The following is a 25,138-nucleotide window of genomic DNA, read 5'->3' as shown; positions in this document are numbered from 1 at the left end:
CAAAGAAACCGCTACATTTGAAAATTTTACTCTTCTGCTTGGTGTCAGAAAGCTACATTTTGAAAAGGTAGAACTAATTTCAATTTATCAGGATGAGATTAAAACGTAATCACTATGTCAATATTATGTGACTAAGGCTGGTCAAAAATTTCCCCTTTAAACTGTTTTTCCCCAAGAGAAAATTGGATATTTGATGACATAAAACTTTTCATAAAAAGTGTCCACTTTCCACAAAAAACATTTTCTTCAATAAACAAACAAAAAAAACTTCTTTTTTTTTGACCAAAAGTCAAAAATTTTCATAAAAACTGACCAGACTGGTAATTATGATGATGATCTATTATTACGGCCTCAGCAGATCATAGAATCATAGGACTGGAAGGGACCTCTAGAGATCATCTAGTCCAGTCCTCTGCACTCATGGCAGGACTAGATATTATTTAGACCATCCCTGACTAGATATTTAGACCATCTCTAACCTGCTTTTTAAAATCTCCAATCATGGAGATTCCACAACCTCCCTATGCAATTTATTCTCTCTCAGAATACTCATGAAGTGAGTATTAAACATTATTTTTATTCCTACAAGCATAAAGTTTCTTCATTACCATAAAAACTTTAGGGTCAGAGGAGTTGTATGTCTATTACCTTCCATAATAAGTTACTGATGACCAAAATGACAGAGCTTGGTGCACAGCTACTACATCATGTGAGCCAGCAACAAGTAACGCAGATAGTAATGATATCTGCCTTTCTAAAATTAATTGCAACATCCCACTCCCATAGCGTCAAATAAAATAGATCTTTCTAGTGATAGACCGAGACCAGGAAGCAATACAGTAAGAAGAGAAGGGCCGTGGTTGTACCATGTCACTGGCCAGTGGAAGGAGTAAGAAAAGACTATTTTGTTTTGCACATTACATACTAAATGCCTTTATTTTGTAAAAAATGAAAAAAGCAGAACAGATTTAAGCGCTAGTTTCATAATCTCCTTCATACTAAGACAATGTCTCACTTTATAAAACTGGCATACTTTGGTTACATTACATTCAGTGAGATCAGCAATGAGTTGTTTTGCATAATCAGGGCTGCAAACATAGCTGGTAAGGGGTCTGAATGGGGAGAGAGGCTGGGAGCTATCAGATTTCTTTTTGGTTCTGCATGAAACAGCCACCACAGATGAGCCTAGAAGTATGAATTCTACAATTGTCTGGTTCCACTTAATCTGGTCATTTGATGCTCAGATGTTCCTATTAGTTCACTTTCTATCTATACTCAAAGTACATGAGGTAAAGCATCCCACAGGGCTAGTTCCCTTAATTTATCACCCCAATAGCAAAGTTTAAAGTTCTCATCAACTTTGGAAAAGTGTGATTTCATCTGAATCACATTTCCCTGTTGCTGTGCCTGCCATCAAAATGTTAGAGAATTGGCTTTTAATGAAAAAATTATGGCATTATAACCAACAAGAATGAAGCATGCAAATAAATTGCAGAGCTAATCTGAGGTCACCATTAATCTTGATCACTTTAGATAAGCTATTACCAGCAGGAGAGTGGGGTGGGGGGAGAAAACCTTTTGAAGTGATAAACACCCATTTTTTCATGGTCTGTGTGTATAAAAACATCCTCACTCCATTTTCCACTTTAATTATGCATCCGATAAAGTGAGCTGTAGCTCACGGAAGCTTATGCTCAAATAAATTGGTTAGTCTCTAAGGTGCCACAAGTCCTCCTTTTCTTTTTGCGAATACAGACTAACACGGCTGCTACTCTGAAACCAACCATTAATCTTGCCACTAAACAATGAACTGGTGATATATCAGCAGCAGTAAAGAAAGGCAGGAGAAGGCTGAACTATGTCTAACATAACAGCCTCATCAGTCAATTAAGGCCAGATCTACACTACAGACCTGTACCGATATAACTACATCACTCAGGGGCATGAAAAATCCACACTCCTGAGCAATGTAGTTATATCAACCTAGCCCCCCATGTAGACAGTGCTATGTCAACGGGAGCTTCTCCCATCAACACAGCTACCGCCTCTCAGGGAGGTGGATTCACTACAAGGGCAGGAGAAGCTTGTCTGTCAGTGTAGTAGCATCTTCACTAAAGCGCTATGGTGGCACAGCTGCACCAATGCAGAGTTGTACGTGAAGACAAGCCCTTAAAACTCTTCCAATGGCATCAGCAGAGGCAATATAGAAAAGTAAGAGGAAAAGTGATGAGCAAAGCAGGACACCACCAATTATACTAGGATGGTCTTCCAGCTGGTTTCATGACGTGTTTTTTATTTTGCTATGTCAAATGCAATGATGTTTTGTTACAAAAGTTGAAAACCATCTAGTGAAAGAATAAAAATCTTGGAAAGAAATCATTAGGAAAACTTTGCATAACCTTCCCAAAGTTCCAATTTAACTGATCATGGAACAGCAGCATCTACTTGGCTAATAGTTGGCATAACAACAGTGAACTACAATATTATTGCAAACACATGGCGCAATCCTGCAAGGTGCTGAGCATCCTCAATTCCTCCTTGCTTCCAAGGGATTTGAGAGCACTTGGCATCTCACAAGAGACGCTCAGCACTTCACAAAACTAAACCCACAAACTATAATAAAGCCTTACAGACTACCCATTTGTCTACAAGGTCACATTAGCTCATTTCAGGTTTCCCTACTCCCAAAGGGACAAATATTAAGCATTGCAAAAATACATTACGAGGATTCACTGATATCTGAAATGTTGATGTGCATAACACGTTGCCAAAGTCAATCTAGTTTCCTCTGTATTATTACAACTGTTGTATTATGGTATTTAAACAAGTATTACCTTCAATTTCTGAAGTGCCTCTGAACTTGTAAAAGTCCTAAGATGAGCTTCAATACGATCAAAGTCCTTTAAAAATTCTTGGTTTCGCAACACAGCATTTTTTTGCCGTTCACGTATTTCTTTTAAGTATTTTTTTAGTTTTATGAAGTTTACTTTCGCCCTATGGGGGGGGGAAACAAGACTTTTTATGATGTACAGTGAAATCAGACGTAACAATTTGACAGTTTATTTATGGGAGAGAGATTTTTTAAAAAAATGCTAGTACAGTATTCAGTATTACTCTTTTTCTCCTAAAAGCCTAAGTATAGATCTGAGCAATTTATTCAGGGCTACATTATAAATGGCAAGATGCTACACCTAAGTAACTTAGATTTAAATTTTATTTTAAAATAGCATTCAAAAGGACACAAAAATAAGTGGACAAACAAACTTTCCCAAAAAATCCACTATATTTTCAGACTTCATACATTATATTTCTAATTCCAACCAATTTATATTAGTTCACATTAAAAATTAGTTGGGTTTGTAAGGAACGGTGTTTGTTGAATGATTGTCATATAGACAGGAACGTTAAGTCTTCCAAACTGCCAGTGTTTTCAGAGAAATGCCAACTCATCTAAAGCAATATCAGATAAAAAAAGAGAAACAGACAGACAGTTAGTGGAAATGAATAACTCAGTATATTGATTTCCCCAGCCTTTTCACACGTTTATTTTCCAGTATATGAGCCCTATTCAGACAAAATGCACACAACATCATGGGAAAGCTATCTGCTCTCTCTGGAGAGAAGGATGGATTTCTTAGTGCCAGACAGACTTTTTAAAAACAAGAAGTCCTAGGCTGACTGTCCATAAGCCATGGGAGATCCCATCCCTGTATTAGTGAATCAGGGTACATACTGAACATATTCTGTACTCATCCATCATCGTTCTCATGAGCTTGGCGATATAATAGACAGTCATGCTGGGTTTCTTTCCCAGAACTTTCTATTTCTATTCCTCAAACTTATTTTAAGAAATTCAATAATATTTTCAGAACATTCCTTTGGGGTACAGGTAAGAAACCTAGACTGACTCTGAACAAATTATAGCTCCCCCTATCTCTGGGAGAATTTTGTTTTCCCAACTTGGAAAACTAGATCTCCTTTTTGTTAAGCCAGACATCTTTGTGGCTGTTAGATATGACCACACAACCCCCACCTTGGGTTCAGAATGAATGAGTATATACAATCTCCCAGTTAACATCATTGTGGGATCAAATTATTATAGATTTGATGGCTCCAGAGCTCCCACAATCACAGCTGTGAGGCTAGCTTGGTCAAACCTGACTAGAAAATTCTGCTTCCATCCCTAGCCTTAAAATCAGTGGCAAAACCTTCATGTGGAGGGACTGGATGGACAAAACCCAAAATTGTTATTATTTTGGAAGAAACGTCTTAGATTTATTCAGCCAGCAGTAACCTTTTACTATTTTTGGCCCAAAAATCTCTGCCAAAGATTGATAATTTGAGCTGCTTAGAATAGAGATTTGGATACACAACTATCTCTGTCCACTGAATACACTATTATCTAATGTTTAAAAAGCAACTAGAGACCCGAGTCTACAGCTTATTCACCAAAAGAAATTTTTTTGAATATACTGGTCCTCACATAGGTTAATGGTAATGGGCCTCATAAATGCTGACCACTGTTGGAAATGTAACTCCCTTGGATTCTATATTAGCACATATATTTTGGGAGTGTCCCGTATCAAGAATTTCTAGTCTGAGGTCAGTCTAAGAACCAATTTCATATTTGATGCTAAATTAGAGTCCTCCCCCTTAAGTTTCATTCTTGGAAATATTCCTGATACCTGAAGTTTACCTGGTAACAAGGCAGCCTGGTTCCAATGTGCAGCTTTTGTTTCTAAAAAATTATTCCTGCAAAAATGGAAAAGTCTATCCCCACAAATATTAATGCAGGGCTCAGTGAGATCACTGACCTCACAGCTAACAAATGACTATCATTCTGCAGCAAAAGAAAGCCCAAAAAATTCAAAGCAATTTGAGCTGGTTTTTAAGAGGTCTATGATTAAAGTAGACCCTAAAGATAGATATGTTGCTTCCCCTCCCTTTATCCAAACCCTATTTATTTACTTTGTGTATTCTCATGAGTCTGGTATTTTGGTATATGTGTTGTATTTGGAAAAACTGATTAAAATTATATATATTTTATAAAGGACAGTTATGCCTGGGTAGACTCTTATGGCTTCAACTTTGGAAAGGCAAAGAGAAGATCAAATTAGCATTACATGTTTGCCCGACAAGGAAGTACCCCACTGGAACAAAACCACCAGGGATGCTCGTGGAGCGTCAGTGGGCCAGCAACTGCAGAAGGCAATTTTAGCCAAATAGAACGGTGTTTTTTTAAGAGATCAAAACTGTGTATCTGTAATATTATTTATTTCAGAATGCACAGTGATGGTTTATTCTTCCTTCTTGGTGATTCAATTTCACTGTATATACAGAGCATTTCTACAGCATCAATCCCTCATACAGTATCTTTTAGAACTGATTTGATACATTTTACCATTCAAAACTCTTTTACTTACACATGAATTTTTTCTCTACCTTAATTATTTTATTACTAGAGAAAGCTGCATGAAAACTGGAGGATATTTTCTATATTTTTCACTTGCCACATTCTAGACAGTTTTTCAGGTTGTAATTTGTAAAGTTAGTCTTAGAGGATGTATCTTTTGAATCAGAGGAATATATATGTTATTAGATCTCTCATGAAGTTTTCCAAAGATACAATTCTACATACGTTTGTTTTCAGAAGAGATTGAGAGATTGAAGAAGAAAGATTCTTCATTTGTATTATATGAAGCATCACAGCAAGGACTGGTTTCAGAGTAACAGCCGTGTTAGTCTGTATTCGCAAAAAGAAAAGGAGTCCTTGTGGCACCTTAGAGACTAACCAATTTATTTGAGCATGAGCTTTCGTGAGCTACAGCTCACTTCATCAGATGCATACCGTGGAAACTGCAGCAGACTTTATATATACACAGAGAATATGAAACAATACCTCCTACCAGCAGGACAGTGGGGTGGGAGGAGGTATTGTTTCATATTCTCTGTGTATATATAAAGTCTGCTGCAGTTTCCACGGTATGCATCTGATGAAGTGAGCTGTAGCTCACGAAAGCTCATGCTCAAATAAATTGGTTAGTATCTAAGGTGCCACAAGGACTCCTTTTCTTTTTACAGCAAGGACTGTCTTTCTATATGTTTGTACAGAGCCTACCCACCACTGTGGGGTCCTAATTCTGACCAGAGCTTCTTGGCAAATACCATAATACAAATCATAAATAACACTTGCCAGCAGTCTCAATTTGGCTAGAAGAGAGGCAGGTTTTTGCTTCCTGTCCAGGCTCCCCTTTCCTACCCATGACTGCTGGAAGTAGGGAAAAGAAAAGTTTTGTGAATACCACAAGGCTGTTTTTCCCCACAGCTGTCACTGATGCTTTGACTCCTCCACTCCCAGCTCTGTGCTTTTCTTATCACAGCCATGCTCATTCCCACTTGTGACTATGCAAGTTGTAGAAGAGGCAGTCATCTCTGTTTCATCAAAATAAAATTCTATCCTCACCATTAATATATTTCCTGGGTGGCTGTGGTATTTTGGTTTTTTTTAATTTTGGTTATTTAAAAGTCAAGTACAAGAAGCTATCAGCAGAGACTGGCACCACCTTGTCCAAAGTCCCAGTCGAAGCAGCATGGCTCAGTCCAGGACCTGGGCAACAATGGCTTAAATCCCATCAACAAGAGAAAAAAGGCAGAATCAACGAACATAATAGAACTGAGTCAAAAAGCCTTTGGCCCCCAGTGCTTCCATCTCTGGTTACCTCCCTTGTACCCAAGAAGGTTATAAATCTCTCAGTCTGATAGAGTTGCTACTCCCTTGAAGTCTCAAGCTATTCTACCCTTTCCCTTCCTCTTCCTCCCTCTTAATACTTGGGCTTGCCCTCATTAGCTAAAGCAGCTGAGAGTATGTCTCTCCATAACTGAGATTTCTCACAACTGAGCAGGGGCAGGGCTGGTCTTGCAGTCTGTTTTGTGGGGGATTTATAGACCCCATCATACCAGCACACACCTTTTATTTTCTAGTAGTGGCAGTATATACTGTGGAAAGAATATTCTCCTGTTGATGTCCATGGGTTAATTTATATTTACTTTAATGGGATTCATTCACACGCATCATGGAAAGAATTTGAATTCTGGAAAGCTGAACGTTGGGTCTATTTGCTCAGGGACAGTTTCTATTTGTTTTTATGAGACACGTAAAATATCATCCTTTTTTTAAGTTATCATAAAAGACTACACTTTATGGCCAGGGTGGTAAACTTCCATGACAATTGTCTGAATCTTCCTCATATGAATTAGATCACCAAGGTTTTGCAGAAAGAAAGTCTAACAAAGTCATACACAAAGTTTCAGTAATAATACAGAGTAAGGAGAATATGGTCACATTTCATTAGACACTCAAGACATTTTTCATCAACTGTTTCTGCTACTGTAACAAACAGACATTTAATAAGCTCCTATATTATATTGAACATGTGAATATTAAATTCTTTTTTAAACTGACAAACTTTACAATGCTATTTCAAAAGCATTTAGTGATCTCTACATTGTCCTAATGAAAATAAAATGCATAAGTAGTATCAGACTTACATGTATGTATCAGATTTGCTGTACTCAAACAGTTTTCTTTCCAATTCCAGCCTCTTTGTTTCACTAAACAAAAAAGAAAGGAAATACAGAATGATCAAGCCATTGTTCAAATGTACAACTTAAGCTGCGAAAGAGTAAAGAAAACACAGTATAAATTCTTTGGGGACAGGGACCAGCATTTTTATTACATGTTTATACAGTGCTTAATACAGTGGCCCATGATGCAGCTGGACCTTAAATTGTCAGCAAATCAGCTTTCCCTTGAGAATAAAGAGTGAATACTGGGCAAAGCTCTCCAGGCACATTAACAGTTAAATAGATAAGCTTCTTTGTTTCTAGCTCATAGCAGCGGAAAATTTACTCACATTACATTTTATTTCTTCATAAGAAACAAATCAACTAATCATAGGACACTGTTGGGCCTTCCAGCTACATTACCCTCCTGAAGTCAGAGCCCTACAGGAGGGCTTCCAAAACTGGTGACCGGACAAATACATTAAGCAAATAAACTTTTTTAACAGTAATAGATTTGTAAAGTTTTAACTAGTAAGTCAATGCAGTTACATTTTTGCTGGTGGATGAAAAGGTTTCTCCAGATATGTGCATGGAATGGTTATAATTGAACAAAAGCACGCAGTTAAAGTAGTTGTTGGAGAAGGTGAACACCAATCCACCTGACAATGCTGTAAATGTGTTATTTTTGAAACAACTATATATAATTTAAGAATCCAAAAATACTTCAGAAAATTCAAACACATTAAAATTTATAATCTCCAATATGCCCCTTCAAAAATATTCAAACCAGAACAAGCTATTCTACCCTATGTTATTAGATCAGAACAGAACGGAATTAGCAAATTACAAAGGTATCACTAAAAGGAAAAGTCTTTGGCGGTCTTAAATATGATGTCACTGATGTACCAAAATAAGTGTGATTATGAAGAACCACTGGTGGGAGCAGAAGCCTGCAGAAAGTGGCTGACAAACATGACATGAAGGCCTTCTATGAAGAATTCTGAGCTACATGCAGCCCAAAATCCAGTGGTACAGCCCCAGTCCTCACAACAGATGGTAACTGGCTGCTCACAGACAAAGGTGCTGTTCTCTCTCATTGGGCAGAGCACTTTGATAGTGGACTGATAGTTCAGGAGACTATGTCCGATGAAGCCATTGACTCACTCCCACAGGATCCTGTCCTGCAGGAGCGGTCCAGGAACCCTTCTTTAGATGAGATTACTAAGGCCATCAAGCAACTATCCACAGGCAAGTCTGCAGGCCCTGACAGCATTCCACCCAAAGTGTACAAATGTAGACATGCCCTCATGCTCAGGAAATTCACCAGCCTTTTCAAGACTATCTGGGGACAGGGTACCATGCCCCAGGAGTGCAAGGATGCTTGTATAGTCCAGCTATACAAAAGGAAGGGAAGCATATCTATCTGTGACCACCATTGCAGAATCTCACTACTGTCTATAGCAGGGAAAATCCTTGCATGGGTTGTGCTCAACGGGCTTACCTCTCACCCAGTGGACTCGGTGTATCCAGAGTCACAGTGCAGTTTTCATGCTGGCCATGGCACCATGGACAAGTTGTTTGCAACCCAACAAATACTAGATAAGGCCAGAACAAGGATCCATACATAGTGTTTGTTGACCTGACCAAGGCCTTTGATACGGTGAATCATGGGGGAACTCCTTCATAAATACGGCTGCCCGAAGAGGATTGTTGTCATCCTCTCATTCACGATGGCATGATGGCCAGGGTAATGGAGTGTGGTCATTCATCAGAAGCCTTCCCTGCTACCAGTGGCACCAAACCAGGATGCGTAACGGCTCCAGTCTTCTTTGCCACTGTCTTTTCAGCCATGCTCTTGTTCGCAATCCAGGACTTCGACAGAGGTGTTCACTTCTGGTTTAGATTGGATGGGGATCTATTCAATCTACATTGACACAAGGGCCGCACTAAGGTAATTGAACAGCTACTTAAAGAGCTCTTGTTTGTTGATGACTGTCCCCTCATTGCACACACACTCAAGGACATTTAGCTTATTGTGCACCCCTTTGCCTATGCCTCAAAATGCTTCAGCTTCACAATTAGCCTGAAAAACACAGAGGTCCTGTACCAGCCAGCACCAGACCACCAGCATCACAAGCACCATGATCCCATCATCACAACTGACAACACACCCCTCAACTCGGTCAGGCAATTCTGCTCCCTGGGTAGCGTACTTTCCAGCAACCATGCTGGATGATGAGATCACTCAGTGCCTGGCAGAGGCCAGGTTGGCATTTGGGAGGTTCACCCACAGGAACTAGGGGGAACGTGGAGCCTACCTCAGAACCAAAATAAAAATCTACCATGCTGTTCTACTCATCTCACTCTTCTGTGAAACATGGATGCTCTACCAACATCACATCAAAGCTGAAGAGCTTCCATCCCCACTGTCAAAGATCCATATGCAACAGCAAGTGGCAGGACAGGATCCACAATACTGAAGTCCTTGAGAGATGCTAAATCCATTGCACTAAAAGCATGGTCATCAGGACTCAACTTCGGAAACATGGTCCACATGGAGGTTTCCCGTATACTGAAAGTGGTGCTCTATACAAATAAGTGTGATTCAAATACAGAACACAGCAATGCCTCTGTGCAACAACTGGGCTTCGAGGAAAATAAACAAATACTTTGAATGATATGAAAGAAACTCTGTCGCTGGTTTATGGACGACCTTAATCAAGAAAAAATAGCATAAGGGGAAAAAAAGAAAAGGAAAAAAAAAGAGGCCGAAGGGTGAAGATGACGACCTGGTCACACAGCTAACTTGTGATTGGCGGGAGTGGAGTTCATTCCAGGAGCAACCTCGCCACCAGAAGCAAGATTCCCCCAGATCAGGATACACCAACTCAAAGCAGCTCCTGACCCTGCCATACTAGATGCAAAACCTGCAGATATATCTCCACTGCTACAATGATCAATATCTCCCACAACACACCTTTCAATATCCATGGTTTCTACCTACGCCTATCATAACACGTGGTGTACATCATCCAGTGCAAACGCCTCAGTAACAACTACGTGGGTGAAACCAGACAATCACTATGCTTCCAAATGAACTCTCACAGAAAAATGATAAAAGATAAACACACCATGTCACCCATGGGTGAACACTTTTCACAAAGCAATCACTCCATATCTGATCTATCAGGCCACCATCCTCAAACAAAATCTGCACAGCACCTTCAAAAGACAAGCCTGGGAGCTTAAAGTCAAAATTCTGCTAGATACTTAGCTCCGGTCTACACTACAGAATTACTTCGGTATAACTACGTTGCTCAGGAGTGTGAATAATCCACACTCCTAAGCAATGTAGTTATACCAACTTAAGCACTGGTGTAGACAGAGCTATGTCAGCGGAAGAGCTTTTCCAGCCAGCATAGCTACCACCTCTGGCAGGGGTGGATTAACTAAGCCGATGGGAGAAGCTCCCTCCCATTGACTTAAAGCGTCTTCATTAAAGCACTACGGCTGTACCGATGCAGTAGTTCAAGTGTAGGCCTGCCCTAAAAATCATGGTGTCAAAGACACGGGATTTATCGCTCATTACAATCTGTAACCCACTAACCCTCCTTTGCCGTAGAACTGCAGGGGTGTTAGCTGCCCACTTCACCTGGAAAGGTCTCTTGTGACATGAATTCACTCCTTATGCTTAACAATTTGTTCCACCTTGTATTTTGCTGTAACACCCTGAGTACCTTTCCCAGACCTGAAAAAAAGAGCTCTGTGTAATCTCAAAAGCTTGTCTCTTTCACCAACAGAAGTTGGCCCAATAAAACGTATTACCTCACCCACCTGGTCTCTCGAATATCCTGGGACCAACTTGGCTACAACTACACTGCATGAGTAAAAAGTCTAATATAGTAGATGTAGAGGTTTGCAGTGGATTTATATTACTAATCCTGCATCTAACAAAGAAAGTACTCCAAATTATCTTATGCAACCTCAAAATCTTTTCTGGCTTTGAATATCAAGTCTACAAATTGTTGCAAATAATTGCACTCCTGATTTCTGCTGTCGTGTTCAAGATTGACAAGTTCAGCCTTGGGCTGTCTCAATATATCAAAGATGTTTGCTGTACAAGCTTGATGATTAGCAAAAGTTCTCAGGTTTCCACACTGATCTTAGGAAACCAAGAAGATTGGAGTCCATATTAACGTAAACTTAGCCTTGTCCTTCTGGGTCTTCTTGTACACCAAGCATCGGAGACAGCTGCAGGAACAAGGAACCACAAGTAAACCACAGGAACAAGGCATCCATCTTACAAGTTTGCCTCCACCAATGTCTGAAGATGACTGGTCTTAAGGTTTGATCCACATATGTACTTAGGTTCCCTAAACCCCAGATTTAGGTCCCTAAGTCTCAGGTTTTGGCACCTAAGTCCCAGTCTTCACTGAGATCCACAAAATTCTTACTGAGCCCTGTAGGCACCTAAATACACTCAGCACCTAAGTTTCTGCCTCTGAGCATGCACACTGCTGCCTCCTTCTAGGAGTGGGGATGCCTATCTCCAGCCTAAACCCCAGAGCAAATCACAAAGCAGGAAAAGATAGGTGAACAACAGTGTTCAACTAAGCAAGACACATGCAGGGCCCAATTCAGTAGGCATGCTTAGAGGCTGCTTAGCGGATCAGGTCCCATTCACAATCCAGGGGAAGAGGAGCCCATGCTATAGCATTTAGTCCAGTAGTCAGAGCACTCATCTGGGATATGGAAGATCCAGGTTTGACTCCCAACTTCTCAACCAGAAGGAGAAGAAGGAAGATCACTGTGCAAACCCTACGTCTCAGGTGCACTTTCTAACGACTGAGCTATGGGATGAGTGTGAACACGACTCTGTAGTCGGTTGTTAGGGTATCCACCTGGGAGGTGTAAAACCCCAAGTCTAGTCCCTCTCCTCCAATCACTCTTTCATTATTCAACTACAGTACAACAGCTTCAAGAGAAGAGATGGACAGAGCCCCACACCCAAGTATCTCATAGCTTGGTGGTTAGAACACTCACCACCAAAGGGAGCAACCCCTGTTCAAATCCTTTTTCCCCCCTCCGGCAGAGAGGGGGGGAAATTGAACCTAGGTCTCTCACATCCCAGGCAAATGTTCTAACCACAAGGCTAAAAGCTATACAGTGCGAATGTCCTCCTCCAGCTGCTGTGTGTGAACACACTGGGGCAGACCAATGGCCCATCTGGCCCAATATCCTGTCTTTTGACAGTGACCAGTGCCAGATGCTTCAGAGGGAAGGAACAGAACAGGGAAATTATTAAATAATCCATCCCCTTTCATCCAATCCCAGTTTTTGGCAGTCAGAGATTATGGGACACTTCGAGCACGGGGTTGCATCCCTGAGCACCTTGGCTAATAGCCATTGATGGACTCATCCTCCATGAATTTACCTAATTCTTTTTTTAACCCAGTTATACTTTTGGCCTTCACAACATCCCCTGGCAACAAAAAGGTGCTAGGTCCTGCCCATCAAGAAGACCCATTGAAATCAAATGAACCATTGTGGAACATCAAAGGGCAAAGTCTTTAGTTGCATTCATCCTCCACCCATGAAGAGGAGAGGTGTGCATGAAGTCGTCCCATTGGCTTGAATTCTGGGAGGAAGAGAATAAAAATCCCTAACAAGAAGAAACTGTATTTCTATACTGCTTGGACTTTGGGAGGGCAAGATTTCTAAGCATAAGCAAGGGATTCCCCAGGTGTTTAGCCCAGGTTAGCCCTAAAGGGCATATAGAGCTTGACTGTGCATTGTATGAACATGCTGTCATGCTGTCTGCAGTGCCTCAATACCCAGAGTACCAACCTCAGGACAGACTGTTAAGAAGCCAAGCACAAGTCCCAAACTGGTTGTGAATTCTATACTTAGATTTCATCAGCTAATCACCAAGTGTAAACTCCTGAGGCACTATACCAGCCTTAGCAAGGAGTTACAGACAGTCTCTTTAGGCACTCCAATCTACCTTCCCACCCAGATAAGCCTGCTTTTGTGATCCCTTACACTAAAAATCACAATATTCAGGTTACTCCCAGTCACTTATCCCAGGTCAATTGCACCTCAGATCCCACATCAAAAACAACACTTGTGGCCAATACTACAGACGCTCCCCAACTAACGCAAAAGTTCCGAATGCCTTGCGTAACTCAAATTTTGCATAAGTCAGAAACGTATCTCCGACCATTATGCAAAAAAACCCACACCACTCCTATTTCTAGCTTACAGAACTTTTTCCGTAAGTGCAGATTTTAAGTCGGGTTTGCGTAACCCAGGGAGTGTCTGTATAATAAACTCTCTCAAGATTTATTAAGAAAGAAAAAGAAATAGGACAGTTATTTACAAGGTTAAAGCAGGTAAACATACAGCAACAAATGAGTTACAGTCTAAGGTTCCAAAAGTTGGTAGAAGCTGCTGTAACATACAAGCTCTATATGCCCTTTAGGGCTAACCCGGGCTAAACACCTGGGGAATCCCTTGCTTATGCTTAGAAATCTTGCCCTCCCAAAGTCCAAGCAGTATAGAAATACAGTTTCTTCTTGTTAGGGATTTTTATTCTCTTCCTCCCAGAGTTCAAGCCAATGGGATGACTTCATGCACACCTCTCCTCTTCATGGGTGGAGGATGAATGCAATTAAAGTCTTTGCCCTTTGATGTTCCACAATGGTTCATTTGATTTCAATGGGTCTTCTTGATGGACAGGACCTAGCACCTACTGTAGGAACCCAGCATTTTACATTAATTAATGCCTCTTTCCTGTTTGATGACTTACACAACTACAGAGGGTTACAATGCAAACACTTACTACCACCTTATAACAAGGGGCACTGACGTTATAAATGAGATTAACAAATGCAACATCATACAAGTGATTCATTAAGTCTAAACACCAAACGCAAACACCTATATTAACAATACTAACACACAGGTGAGCCAGACTGGTTTCCAGCTAGGCATTTCTCAGCGTTCAGTTGAGACCTAGGGCCTTGTGTGATGCTGGCAGGCCAGATGCCAGCACAGGCCAGGTACCAGCACATGCCACGTACTTCCTTTTGTTTGTTTTAAACCTGCAGCCTATTAATTTCCTTGGGTGACCCCTGATTCTTGTGTTATGTGAAGGGGTAATTAATGCTTTCTTATTCACTTTCTCCACACCATATATGATTTTACAGACCTCTATCTTATCCCCCTCCCCCTTAGTCCTCATTCTTCTAAAATGAGCAGTCCCCATCTTTTTAATCTCTCCTCCAATTGAAGCTGTTCCATACCCCTAATCATTTTTGCTGCCCTCTTCTGTACTTTTTCCAATTCTAACATATCTGTTTGAGACAGGACAACTAGAACTGCATGCAATATTCAAGGTGTGGCCAGCCAGTGGATTTCTGTAGGGGCATTATGATATTTTCTGTCTTATCTCTCCCCTTCCTAACAGTTGCTAACACTGTTAGTTTTTTTGACTGCCACAGCACATTGATTGGCTCCTGATTCAGTCACGAACATCTGATCCCAGCCTGATGGTTTAAGCTACAATACCATTTCCCACTCTCTGATACAACAGATAAAATGTCAACAGGAAATATATTGCTTAGTTTGGTTTTTGAGGATGTTCATTTTCCTTGGTCCCACTTGGGCTCCCCACCATCCCTATAACTGGCTTGTATGTCAGGTGTTTTGATTTAACAAGGGTTTTACTGAAAGTGGGATCTTCTTGGAGTTCTATCAAACAAAAATGCTTAAAGTGTTAGGGATCAGACAGTCAATGTCTGGAGTATCGTCATCTGGGAAATTCTAAATGGTTAGTGTAAAGGCCTAGAGTAGCCTGAAATGTAACTTTGCCTAATAAACTATGTGCAAAGCGGATTCCCTTCATATCAGTTGGAGATAGTCGCTTTAGCCCTTGCCTAGTTTGTTTGTTTTTTTTAAATGCAGATGGTATCAAACAAAATACTTACTATGTCTTTTTCTAAGCCACGCCACACTGTGGATACCTTTATTTTCACGTAAAAGACCAAGTCAGTCAGCCTGAGGCTTCCCTTTGGCTCGCACAGTTTTGCAGCATGTAACACTGGCTCTTCACAATAATGTAAAACATTTTGTTTAATAGGCAAGACTAGCACTCCTGAGCATTCTACCAGTGAGTCTAAGGGAATCATTTTCAAGCACACAGAATCTTCAGGTTCTAGAGAGGAAGAATGATCAAGTGGTTAGGGTGCAAATCTGAGACTTAGGAGACCCAGACTCAACTCCCCGTTCTGCCACAAACTTCCTGTGTGATCTTGGACAAATCACTTAAGGCTTGTCTAGACAAACACTTAGTTCACGGCAAGCTAGGGGGTAAATCTACCCCACCCTAGCTTGCCACACAGTAAGTGTCCATGTGGATGCTGCTGTCACAAACTAAAAAGTTCCCAGATGCACTTTGACATACCCCATTTTGAAATGGGAGCAAATCAAAGAACACTAGGGAGCTTTTAGCATGCAGCAACAGGGTTCACATGGACACAGTGTGTGGCAGGCTAGTCTGAGGTAGATTTACACCCCTGCTTGCTGCAAAAAAGTTTGCAAATAGACAAGCCCTTAAGCTCTCTGCCTCAAGTCCCCATCCATAGAACAGGGATAACAGTACTTCCCCTATCTCATACAGTGTTGCAAGGACAAGTACCTAGAAAATTGTGAGGTGCTCACATACAACAGTAATGAGTGCCACAGACGTATAACAGATCAATTTGTTTTACAATTGCCTATTCTGCCATCCTGATATAGACTAATCAGTGTTTCACAACCAAAGTAGCACCCAAGCTTACTAGTGTAGGGCTGCTTGGGGGAGCCAGTTCAGGGAGCATTAAAGTGGATGACACAAGGTTGCACTGAGCTCCAGCTGAAAAACTAATATTTCCTGATGCCTTAAATTTGCAATCTCCTCATACTCCTCTAAAATAAGGCACAAAAACCTTATATAAGGCAAGAGATTGATTAAATTTCAAGATGAAACGTATGGTTTCTTCAGAACTATGAAAGTTAACACTCTCAGAGAGCGCAGCTGAGACTTGAGAGAGGCAATGAATTGCTGGGACAGTGTGACTATTTTACTTCTCAATTCCAGGAAAGTTGTTATTGTCAAAATCTCCTTTAGCAAACTGTTCTTCTGACTGCATGGGTGAACTGTGACAGCTATATCAAAGCCTGTTCTCCAAAATTGTGTATGCATGGTGCATGCAAATATCTGTTAAAATGTAAAGATAATTAGTAGGTCTATAGTTTTGAAATCTTGTTGTAGAGGACAATTAAATATTTTCCCATATGCTTAGTACAGCACTTAGCTATACAAGTTATTTACTTGATTTTCACACCTCTTATATAAGAAGATTCCGATTCTCACCAACAGTCATGCACAATTATTTAAGTATTGAGTAATCACAACATGCTCAGATCTGTACGTAATACAGAAGACAGTCCATCCTCCAATGAGCTCACTGTCTTAGACACCAAGGGCTTGAATCTCCACTGCCTTGCACCTAGTGTAGCAATTAACACCTGTGCCCAGTGGTTTACCCAAATGGTAACATTTTATATCAAGTAATCACAGGTTGACATTACTATACAAGGTGCGTGGCCTAGGAGAATGAAGACCATACAATACAGTCCAAAATGTAATCTCATACATTCAACAATAACGTACACTCTCGTACACCTGGGAAGGAGGGGAGAAGGGGGAGGAATCTTCATGCAATTGGTGGATTTTTATTGTATGTACAAGCCTTAGTGGCTTATTCTTGAAATGTCTCACAAAAAGAGTGAGATTTGAGGACGGATTTAAAGGAGGAGAAGAGAAGTCACTTGGAACTCCTTTCTTCTTCAGCAAAAATAAGATGGGAGGGGAAAAATATAACCAAGTAGCAGATCCCTTTTATGCGCATATCTTCTTAATATTGTCCCAATATTATGTTTGAACATAACCAATCACTTAAGGGAAGAATGTAGGCCACTACAGGATGATGCAAAGCTGCCAGGAGATTTAGTGCAATATTAATATTCCTTGAACTTATAGATACAGGGTAAAATTTTCAAAAGGGCCTTAGGTTCTTAAATTACTGGGGTGCTTTTGAAATTTTTAGCCTTAATCTAGTGAGAAAAATCCTCAGATTCTACACATTTTTTTAAAGTGCCACTTAATCACTACAAAATGTTGAAATGGCCAGCGTTCACATCGGACCTACAATAAAGGTAACGTTACAGAAGCCTTTGCAGCACTGGTATTAATATAATTGACAATACTAGTGCAAACACAAAAGTAAACAAACATGCGAATTTAATTTCCTTTAGAAATGGGGAGAAAGGGAGGGAAGGAGTATGTTCCAACTGGAGAAGGCCCACTGGATATTACTCTTTTTAGACATCTTGTTAAAACAAAACTAGATAGAGCTGTTCAGACATATCCTGAGTCTGGCCAAGATATACTTGGCTCAGGACCTGGAGTGGAGACAGAAGTGACATTATGCCACCTCTCTGTTCCTGATCCTGGGGAGGAGGTCACTTAAAGTTGCTTTAAATTACAGCAGCTGGTGACAGCATCTTAAGGCTGGGTGGTTTCAATGGCACAGGATCACCAGCACAACATTTTCCAGCCATATTCTCTGTAACAGGCATGGGGTCAGAGAGAGAATGTAAGAAGCAGATGGCATAGAGCCAGCTCTCCCAGATTTATGCCACCTGGCGTTTCCCCTATGCAAGAGGAATCACCACCTGGCTTTAAGCCAGCTTTCCATCCCTCTTTTCCCCTCCAGAGTGATGCTAAGAGGAAGGCACTAGGCCAAGTACTCAGTCCATGGCTTTTAATCTTTATATCAATATTGTACTAGAAACAATAGATGTGAAAAATGTAAAGTTGTTAACAGTATTTTTCTAAGGCCATGATATGCTAGCTACAAGTAAATACTGTCACTTAGTTTTTGCATTACCACCAAGATCTTGGACAGGTGGATTTTTTAAATCCAGAAACGCTTTCTAATTGAAGCAACTTATTATATCCAGTCTCACTATCCTGCTTTCATGAACATCTACACTGTGCTTAAAAATATACTCAATTGGACAGCCTTAAAAGGTTCTTCTACACTAGGAGTCAGATTTTTAAAGGCTCCCCATCCAAGCTTTGTAACCTGGTGCATGGGGTCGCAGCACCACTCAGGTTTGGCCCAGCCATTCCTCTGTCATGACGGATGGGCAGCTGGGCCAAACTTGAGTGAGGTATTTAGGCTCCTAAAGATGCAGATAGGTACTTTTGACAATCCCAGTAGAAACCTATCTGCATTTTTAGGCACTTGAATGCCTTTAAAAATCTGGCCCTAGTTCCTTTGGAAATACAGTTAGGCCCAGCCTCCCTACACACTGGGTCAGAATTAGGGTTGAGGTGCTGGGGCAGACAGTGCATATATTTAATCGTGGGTGTGACCTTCCCCTGGTATTATCTGGATTGGTAATCTGCTAGGTCACTCCAATCCTTGACTCTGGGAGCCAGCCTTACCTGGCTCTGCTTTGAGAACCCCCACTCCTGGGCTGTTCTTGCACAGCCTCTGGCATGTAAGCTGCTCTTTGGATTGTACAAATGAATGACATTAGCCAATATCTCCGGTCCCAGACACAACCCTAGAAACCTCCGTCTTGCAGTGTCAAGTTATGCCCACTGGATGCTGCAAATTTATATGAGTTTGTCAATTTAACAAAGAAATTGATATGTACCAGGTTTGTTATCCCAAGGGGAGTCTCTGACACTCTTCAAACCAAACACAGGGCTTCCGGTAGAATAAACAAACAGATTTATTAAGTGATTATAAGTCAAAGCATAACAAGTCTGATTTGGTCAAATGAAATAAAAGCAAAACACATTCTAAGCTAATCTTAACGCTTTCAGTGTCCTTACAAACTTAGATGCCTCTCACCACAGGCTGGCTGGTTGCCTGCCCTTCAGCCAGGCGCTCCCCTTTGATCAGCGCATCAGTCACTTAGTGGTGATGTCTGTAGATGGAGGTGGGAGAGAAAAGAAGAGCATGGCAAACGTCTCTCCCTTTTATTAAGTTCTTTCTTTCCTCTTGGCTTTGCCCCTCCTTCAGAGTCAGGTGAGCATTACCTCATCACAGTCCCAAACTGACCAAAGGAAGGGGGGTGACTCACTCGAGAGTCCAACAGATCCTTTGTTCCCATGAGGCTGGGCTGGGTTTATCCCATACATGAGGTGTGAACTGCCCCTCTGCTCTTAGAGAGCTTTTTCCTGGGCTTATTTTAAGCCATGAAGATACATTTTCAGCCTCATAACTATATACATGAAATTACAACCTATTACATTACTGTAACAACAACTACTATAACATCACTATAACAACGAGCGTTCTGAAAACACCCAACATGACAAACTTTGCAGTAGATATCACACAATCATTTGACAAGGATGAACATGGGGGTGCTGGGTGTTCCCCTGAGGTACAGAGCATCACAGTGGGTCATAAAAAAGACAAAAATGCAGTTGGTGGATTGCCTTACTAAAAAGGTCGGGAACCACAGCAGCAATACAAACTTCCCAACAGTGCTCCATCAGTGTGACTCTGTGCCCCCAAGGGACTTTTTTTGTTCAGCCTCCATGATCTCTTTTTTCAAACTACCTAAACCACTTGGTAATTAGTGTCAATTGTAGTGGTGTTTTCTGCAATGCAGACACTTGTCCAGTAGGTAACTGAGACTACCAATTCATTTCACACAGCTTGAGCTATTACTAAAGGCCAAACTTTTTAAAAGTGACTAATTATTTGGGGTGCCTCAACCAGAAATACCTTAAAGAATCCTGATTTTCAGCACTTTCTGAAAATCATGCCCTTTAAAGTGTGTTATGCTGTGACCCAAAAACCGAGGGCATATAAAATCACTAGTCTTTTTTTAATTTAGGCTGTAATTATAACAACTTCTGTTAGAGAAGCGTGCATATATATGGCCCTTTAAACATGTGTGTCCTCAAACTGTTGGTTTCCATTTTTGTTTGTTTAAAAGTAGTGTACCATTTTGAAAATAGGGCCAAGTCAAAATGCCATCTGCGTCACTTGAAAAGCTCAGAATATCAGCAACAGATCAGCAGCTGTTATAGATGTTATTCACAATACCAGCCTACACATCACAAAAGTGGTGTGTTAAAGAAGCTAAATAATTAACTTAAGAAGTTTAACAATCTGTATACGTACTTCACACTCGACTGCAAAATATAACTGCCTGACATAAAATAATAAAACAAAAGGAAGTGGCAGAAGTATCATCCTTTGAGGCATTTAAAGCGACTTAGGCCAAAATGTAGTTCTGTTTAAAAAACAAAGTTTTAAACACTCCTAATAATAGAAGTGGTTTAATGGCTTTTTTCCCCCCGCCAAATTTTTCAAATGAGGACATTTTAATTTAGATGCATTTAGATGCTCTCTTGCTGCGTGTGCAACAAACATGGTGCCACTGTGCCAGGGTTTACCAAATGCAGGAACATTACTTAGTGCAGTAGCCATCAGACTTTTTTTTAGGCTCTCACTAACTCAGAGATCTCTGCTTAGGTCCTGGCTCGAAAACTTGCTTGGTGTCTATGCAGTATCCAACTAACTTCTGTGAGGCTCCACGCTACCGAAGGGCAGAACAAGCTGCCGGGGCCAAAGACACCACCCTCCTAAACTCTCAGTCCCAATTCTGCATCCTCCACAAATAACCAGTTCTTGGTTACAAAAAGACATAACTTCAGGACAGTATTAAGATAACATTAAGTGGCTTTACAGCAGTGGCTTGGTTATGATCAATTTAGTCTCTGTGTTGTTTATTTCCTTTCCCTAGACTTCCTATTTATTTGGGCCAGCTTTGGGGTGGGGGTGGGGGAGTGTAGGAGAAGGGAAGTCCGATGGATAGGAGGAGCTAGAGGTCTACAATAGTGTGTGGGGCAGACTGACAAATAGAGACTGGAAGTGAGGAAGCAAACAGGGTGTGCTGGGAGGGACAGTCAGAGAGGGAAGCTGGGCAGGGGGGGTCAGACAGAAGAGCAAAGATGTGCAATTGATAGGGACAGAGGAACAGACAGACAAGGAACCTGGGAAAGGACAGACAGACAAGGGGAGCCCAGGAAAGCGGGACAGGCAGAGAAGGGGCTTGGGGAAGGACAGACAGACAGACAAGGGGGGGGGCGCGCCCAGGAAAGTAGGACGGGCAGAGAATGGGGCTGAGAAAGGACAGACCGACCGACCGACGGGGGCGGGGGAGGGGGGCAAGGAAAGCAGGACAGGCAGAGAGGGGCCCGGGGAAGGACAGACAGACAGATAAGGGGGAGAGCAGGAAAGCAGGACGGGCAGAGAGGGGCCTGGGGAAGGATAGAGGGGAGGGATAACTCAGTGGTTTGAGCATTGGCCTGCTAAACCCAGGGTTGTGAGTTCAATCCTTGAGGGGGCCATTTAGGGATATGCGGCAAAAATTGGGGATTGGTCCTGCTTTGAGCAGGGGGTTGGACTAGATGACCTCCTGAGGTCCCTTCCAACCCTGAGATTCTATGATCTATGACAGACAGAAAAGGGGGGCAGGAAAGCAGGAGGGGCAGAGAAAGGGGCCCGGGGAAGGACAGACAGATGGGGGGGGCAGGAAAGCGGGACGGGCAGAGAGGGGCCCGGGGAAGGACAGACAGACAAGGGGTGGGGGGGCAGGAAAGCAGGACAAGCAGAGAGGGGCCCGGGGAAAGGACAGACAGACAAGCGGGGGGGGGGGACAGGAAAGCAGGACGGGCAGAGAGGGGCCCGAGGAAGGACAGACAGACAAGCGGGGGGGTTGGGGGGGGGGACAGGAAAGCAGGACGGGCAGAGGGGCCCGGGGAAGGACAGACAGACAAGCGGGGGGGGGGGGGCGAGACAGGAAAGCAGGACGGGCAGAGGGGCCCGGGGAAGGACAGACAGACAAGCGAGGCGGGGGGGACAGGAAAGCAGGACGGGCAGAGGGGCCCGGGGAAGGACAGACAGACAAGCGGGGGGGGGGGGGGACAGGAAAGCAGGACGGGCAGAGGGGCCCGGGGAAGGACAGACAGACAAGGGGTGGGGGGGCAGGAAAGCAGGACAAGCAGAGAGGGGCCCGGGGAAGGACAGACAGACAAGCGGGGGGGTGGAGGGGGGACAGGAAAGCGGAGGGGCCCGGGGAAGGACAGACAGACAAGGGGCGGGCAGGAAAGCAGGACGGGCAGAGGGGCCCAGGGAAGGAGACAGACAGACAAGCGGGGGGGGGACAGGAAAGCAGGACGGGCAGAGGGGCCCGGGGAAGGACAGACAGACAAGGGGTGGGGGGGCAGGAAAGCAGGACAAGCAGAGAGGGGCCCGGGGAAGGACAGACAGACAAGGGGTGGGGGGGCAGGAACGCAGGACAAGCAGAGAGGGGCCCGGGGAAGGACAGACAGACAAGCGGGGGGGTAGAGGGGGGACAGGAAAGCAGGACGGGCAGAGGGGCCCGGGGAAGGACAGACAGACAAGGGGTGGGGGGGCAGGAAAGCAGGACAAGCAGAGAGGGGCCCGGGGAAGGACAGACAGACAAGGGGTGGGGGGGCAGGAACGCAGGACAAGCAGAGAGGGGCCCGGGGAAGGACAGACAGACAAGCGGGGCGGTAGAGGGGGGACAGGAAAGCAGGACGGGCAGAGGGGCCCGGGGAAGGACAGACAGACAAGGGGCGGGCAGGAAAGCAGGACAGGCAGAGGGGCCCGGGGAAGGACAGACAGACAAGGGGTGGGGGGGGCAGGAAAGCAGGACAAGCAGAGAGGGGCCCGGGAAAGGACAGACAGACAAGCGGGGGGGGTGGAGGGGGGACAGGAAAGCAGGACGGGCAGAGGGGCCCGGGGAAGGACAGACAGACAAGGGGCGGGCAGGAAAGCAGGATGGGCAGAGGGGCCCGGGGAAGGACAGACAGACAAGCCGGGGGGGGGGGGGAACAGGAAAGCAGGACGGGCAGAGAGGGGCCCAGGGAAGGACAGACAGACAAAGGGGGGGGCAGGAAAGCAGGACGGGCAGAGAGGGGCCCGAGGAAGGACAGACAGACAAGCGGGGGGGTTGAGGGGGGACAGGAAAGCAGGACGGGCAGAGAGGGGCCCGAGGAAGGACAGACAGACAAGCGGGGGGGAGGGGGCAGGAAAGCAGGACGGGCAGAGGGGCCCGGGGAAGGACAGACAGACAAGCGGGGGGGGGGGGGACAGGAAAGCAGGACGGGCAGAGGGGCTCGGGGAAGGACAGACAGACAAGGGGGGGACAGGAAAGCAGGACGGGCAGAGGGGCCCGGGGAAGGACAGACAGACAAGGGGCGGGAGGCAGGAAAGCAGGACGGGCAGAGGGGCTCGGGGAAGGACAGACAGACAAGGGGGGGACAGGAAAGCAGGACGGGTAGCGGGGCCCGGGGAAGTACAGACAGACAAGGGGCGGGGCAGGAAAGCAGGACGGGTAGCGGGGCCCGGGGAAGGACAGACAGACAAGGGGGGGACAGGAAAGCAGGACGGGCAGAGGGGCCCGGGGAAGGACAGACAGACAAGGGGCGGGAGGCAGGAAAGCAGGACGGGCAGAGGGGCCCGGGGAAGGACAGACAGACAAGGGGGGGACAGGAAAGCAGGACGGGCAGAGGGGCCCGGGGAAGGACAGACAGACAAGGGGGGGGGACAGGAAAGCAGGACGGGCAGAGGGGCCCGGGGAAGGACAGACAGACAAGGGGGGGGGACAGGAAAGCAGGACGGGCAGCGGGGCCCGGGGAAGGACAGACAGGCAAGGGGGAGGGGGGAGACAGGAAAGCAGGACAGGCAGAGGGACCCGGGGAAGGACAGACAGACAAGCGGGGGGGGGGGAATAGGAAAGCAGGACAGGCAGAGGGACCCGGGGAAGGACAGACAGACAAGGGGCGGGGGGCAGGAAAGCAGGACGGGCAGCGGGGCCCGGGGAAGGACAGACAGACAAGGGGCGGGGGGCAGGAAAGCAGGACGGGCAGAGGAGACGGCGAGACCGCGGACAGACGGAGAAAGACGGACAGACCCGACTGGGATGCCAGGGGGCAGACAGGAAAGTGAACACGGGACCGGTGGCCAAGGGAACTTCGGGGCACGGACGGGCTCGGCTCCCCCGGGGGCCCGGAGCAGGCGGGGCCGACCCCGGCTCCTCACCTGTCCCGGAGCCGCAGCTGGAGGCTGCCCAGGATCGCGCAGTAGCCGCCGGGCTGAGGGCGCCGGGATCCCCCCGCGGCGCCAGGCCCGGGCGCCCCGCACATGCCGCCCTGTTTACACCGGTGTCCTAAGCGACGGCTCCCAGCATGCAGCGCGGCCGAGCGGACCCCGGAAGAGCTGGGCAGGCAGAGGAGCCTCGCTCTCAGTCCCGAGGGCGGCCCAGGCCCCGCCCCCCGTTGGCGGCAGCCTGGGAGGGGGCGGGGTCTCGTTCTCTCTTCCTCCCCCCCAGCCCGTGGACCGCACCGCAGGCTGTGCAGCGCAGGCCCCGCCCCTCGCTTGTCCATAAGCCCCGCCCCCTGCGCTCC

At 44.6% G+C, this 25,138-nt stretch overlaps 1 protein-coding gene across 6 annotated transcripts in view; it reads right to left on the bottom strand.

Moving 5' to 3' along the window:
* KIZ (kizuna centrosomal protein) overlaps window positions 1-24,929 on the bottom strand; it is a 99,275-nt gene extending 74,346 nt beyond the window's left edge. For 4 of the 6 annotated variants that reach the window (XM_077814156.1, XM_077814158.1, XM_077814159.1 and 1 more), the window contains exons 1-3: window positions 9,065-9,228; window positions 7,549-7,611; window positions 2,835-2,994 (exon numbers count right to left, since the gene is read on the bottom strand). In XM_077814156.1, the coding sequence (XP_077670282.1) occupies window positions 2,835-2,994; window positions 7,549-7,611; window positions 9,065-9,189 (348 nt within the window). In that variant the 5' untranslated portion in view covers window positions 9,190-9,228. Of the gene's footprint in view, window positions 1-2,834; window positions 2,995-7,548; window positions 7,612-9,064; window positions 9,229-24,773 lie in introns of those variants that run through there. The other 2 variants (XM_077814157.1, XM_077814160.1) reach the window with 1 other exon arrangement.
* Window positions 24,930-25,138: the final 209 nt, after the last annotated feature.

The sequence above is a fragment of the Eretmochelys imbricata genome, chromosome 3 (genome assembly GCF_965152235.1).
Source record: "Eretmochelys imbricata isolate rEreImb1 chromosome 3, rEreImb1.hap1, whole genome shotgun sequence".
In the NCBI taxonomy this organism is placed as follows: Eukaryota; Metazoa; Chordata; order Testudines; family Cheloniidae; genus Eretmochelys; species Eretmochelys imbricata.
The sequence above is the reverse complement of the archived record's forward strand: the minus strand, read 5'-3'. Positions and strand labels throughout refer to the sequence as shown.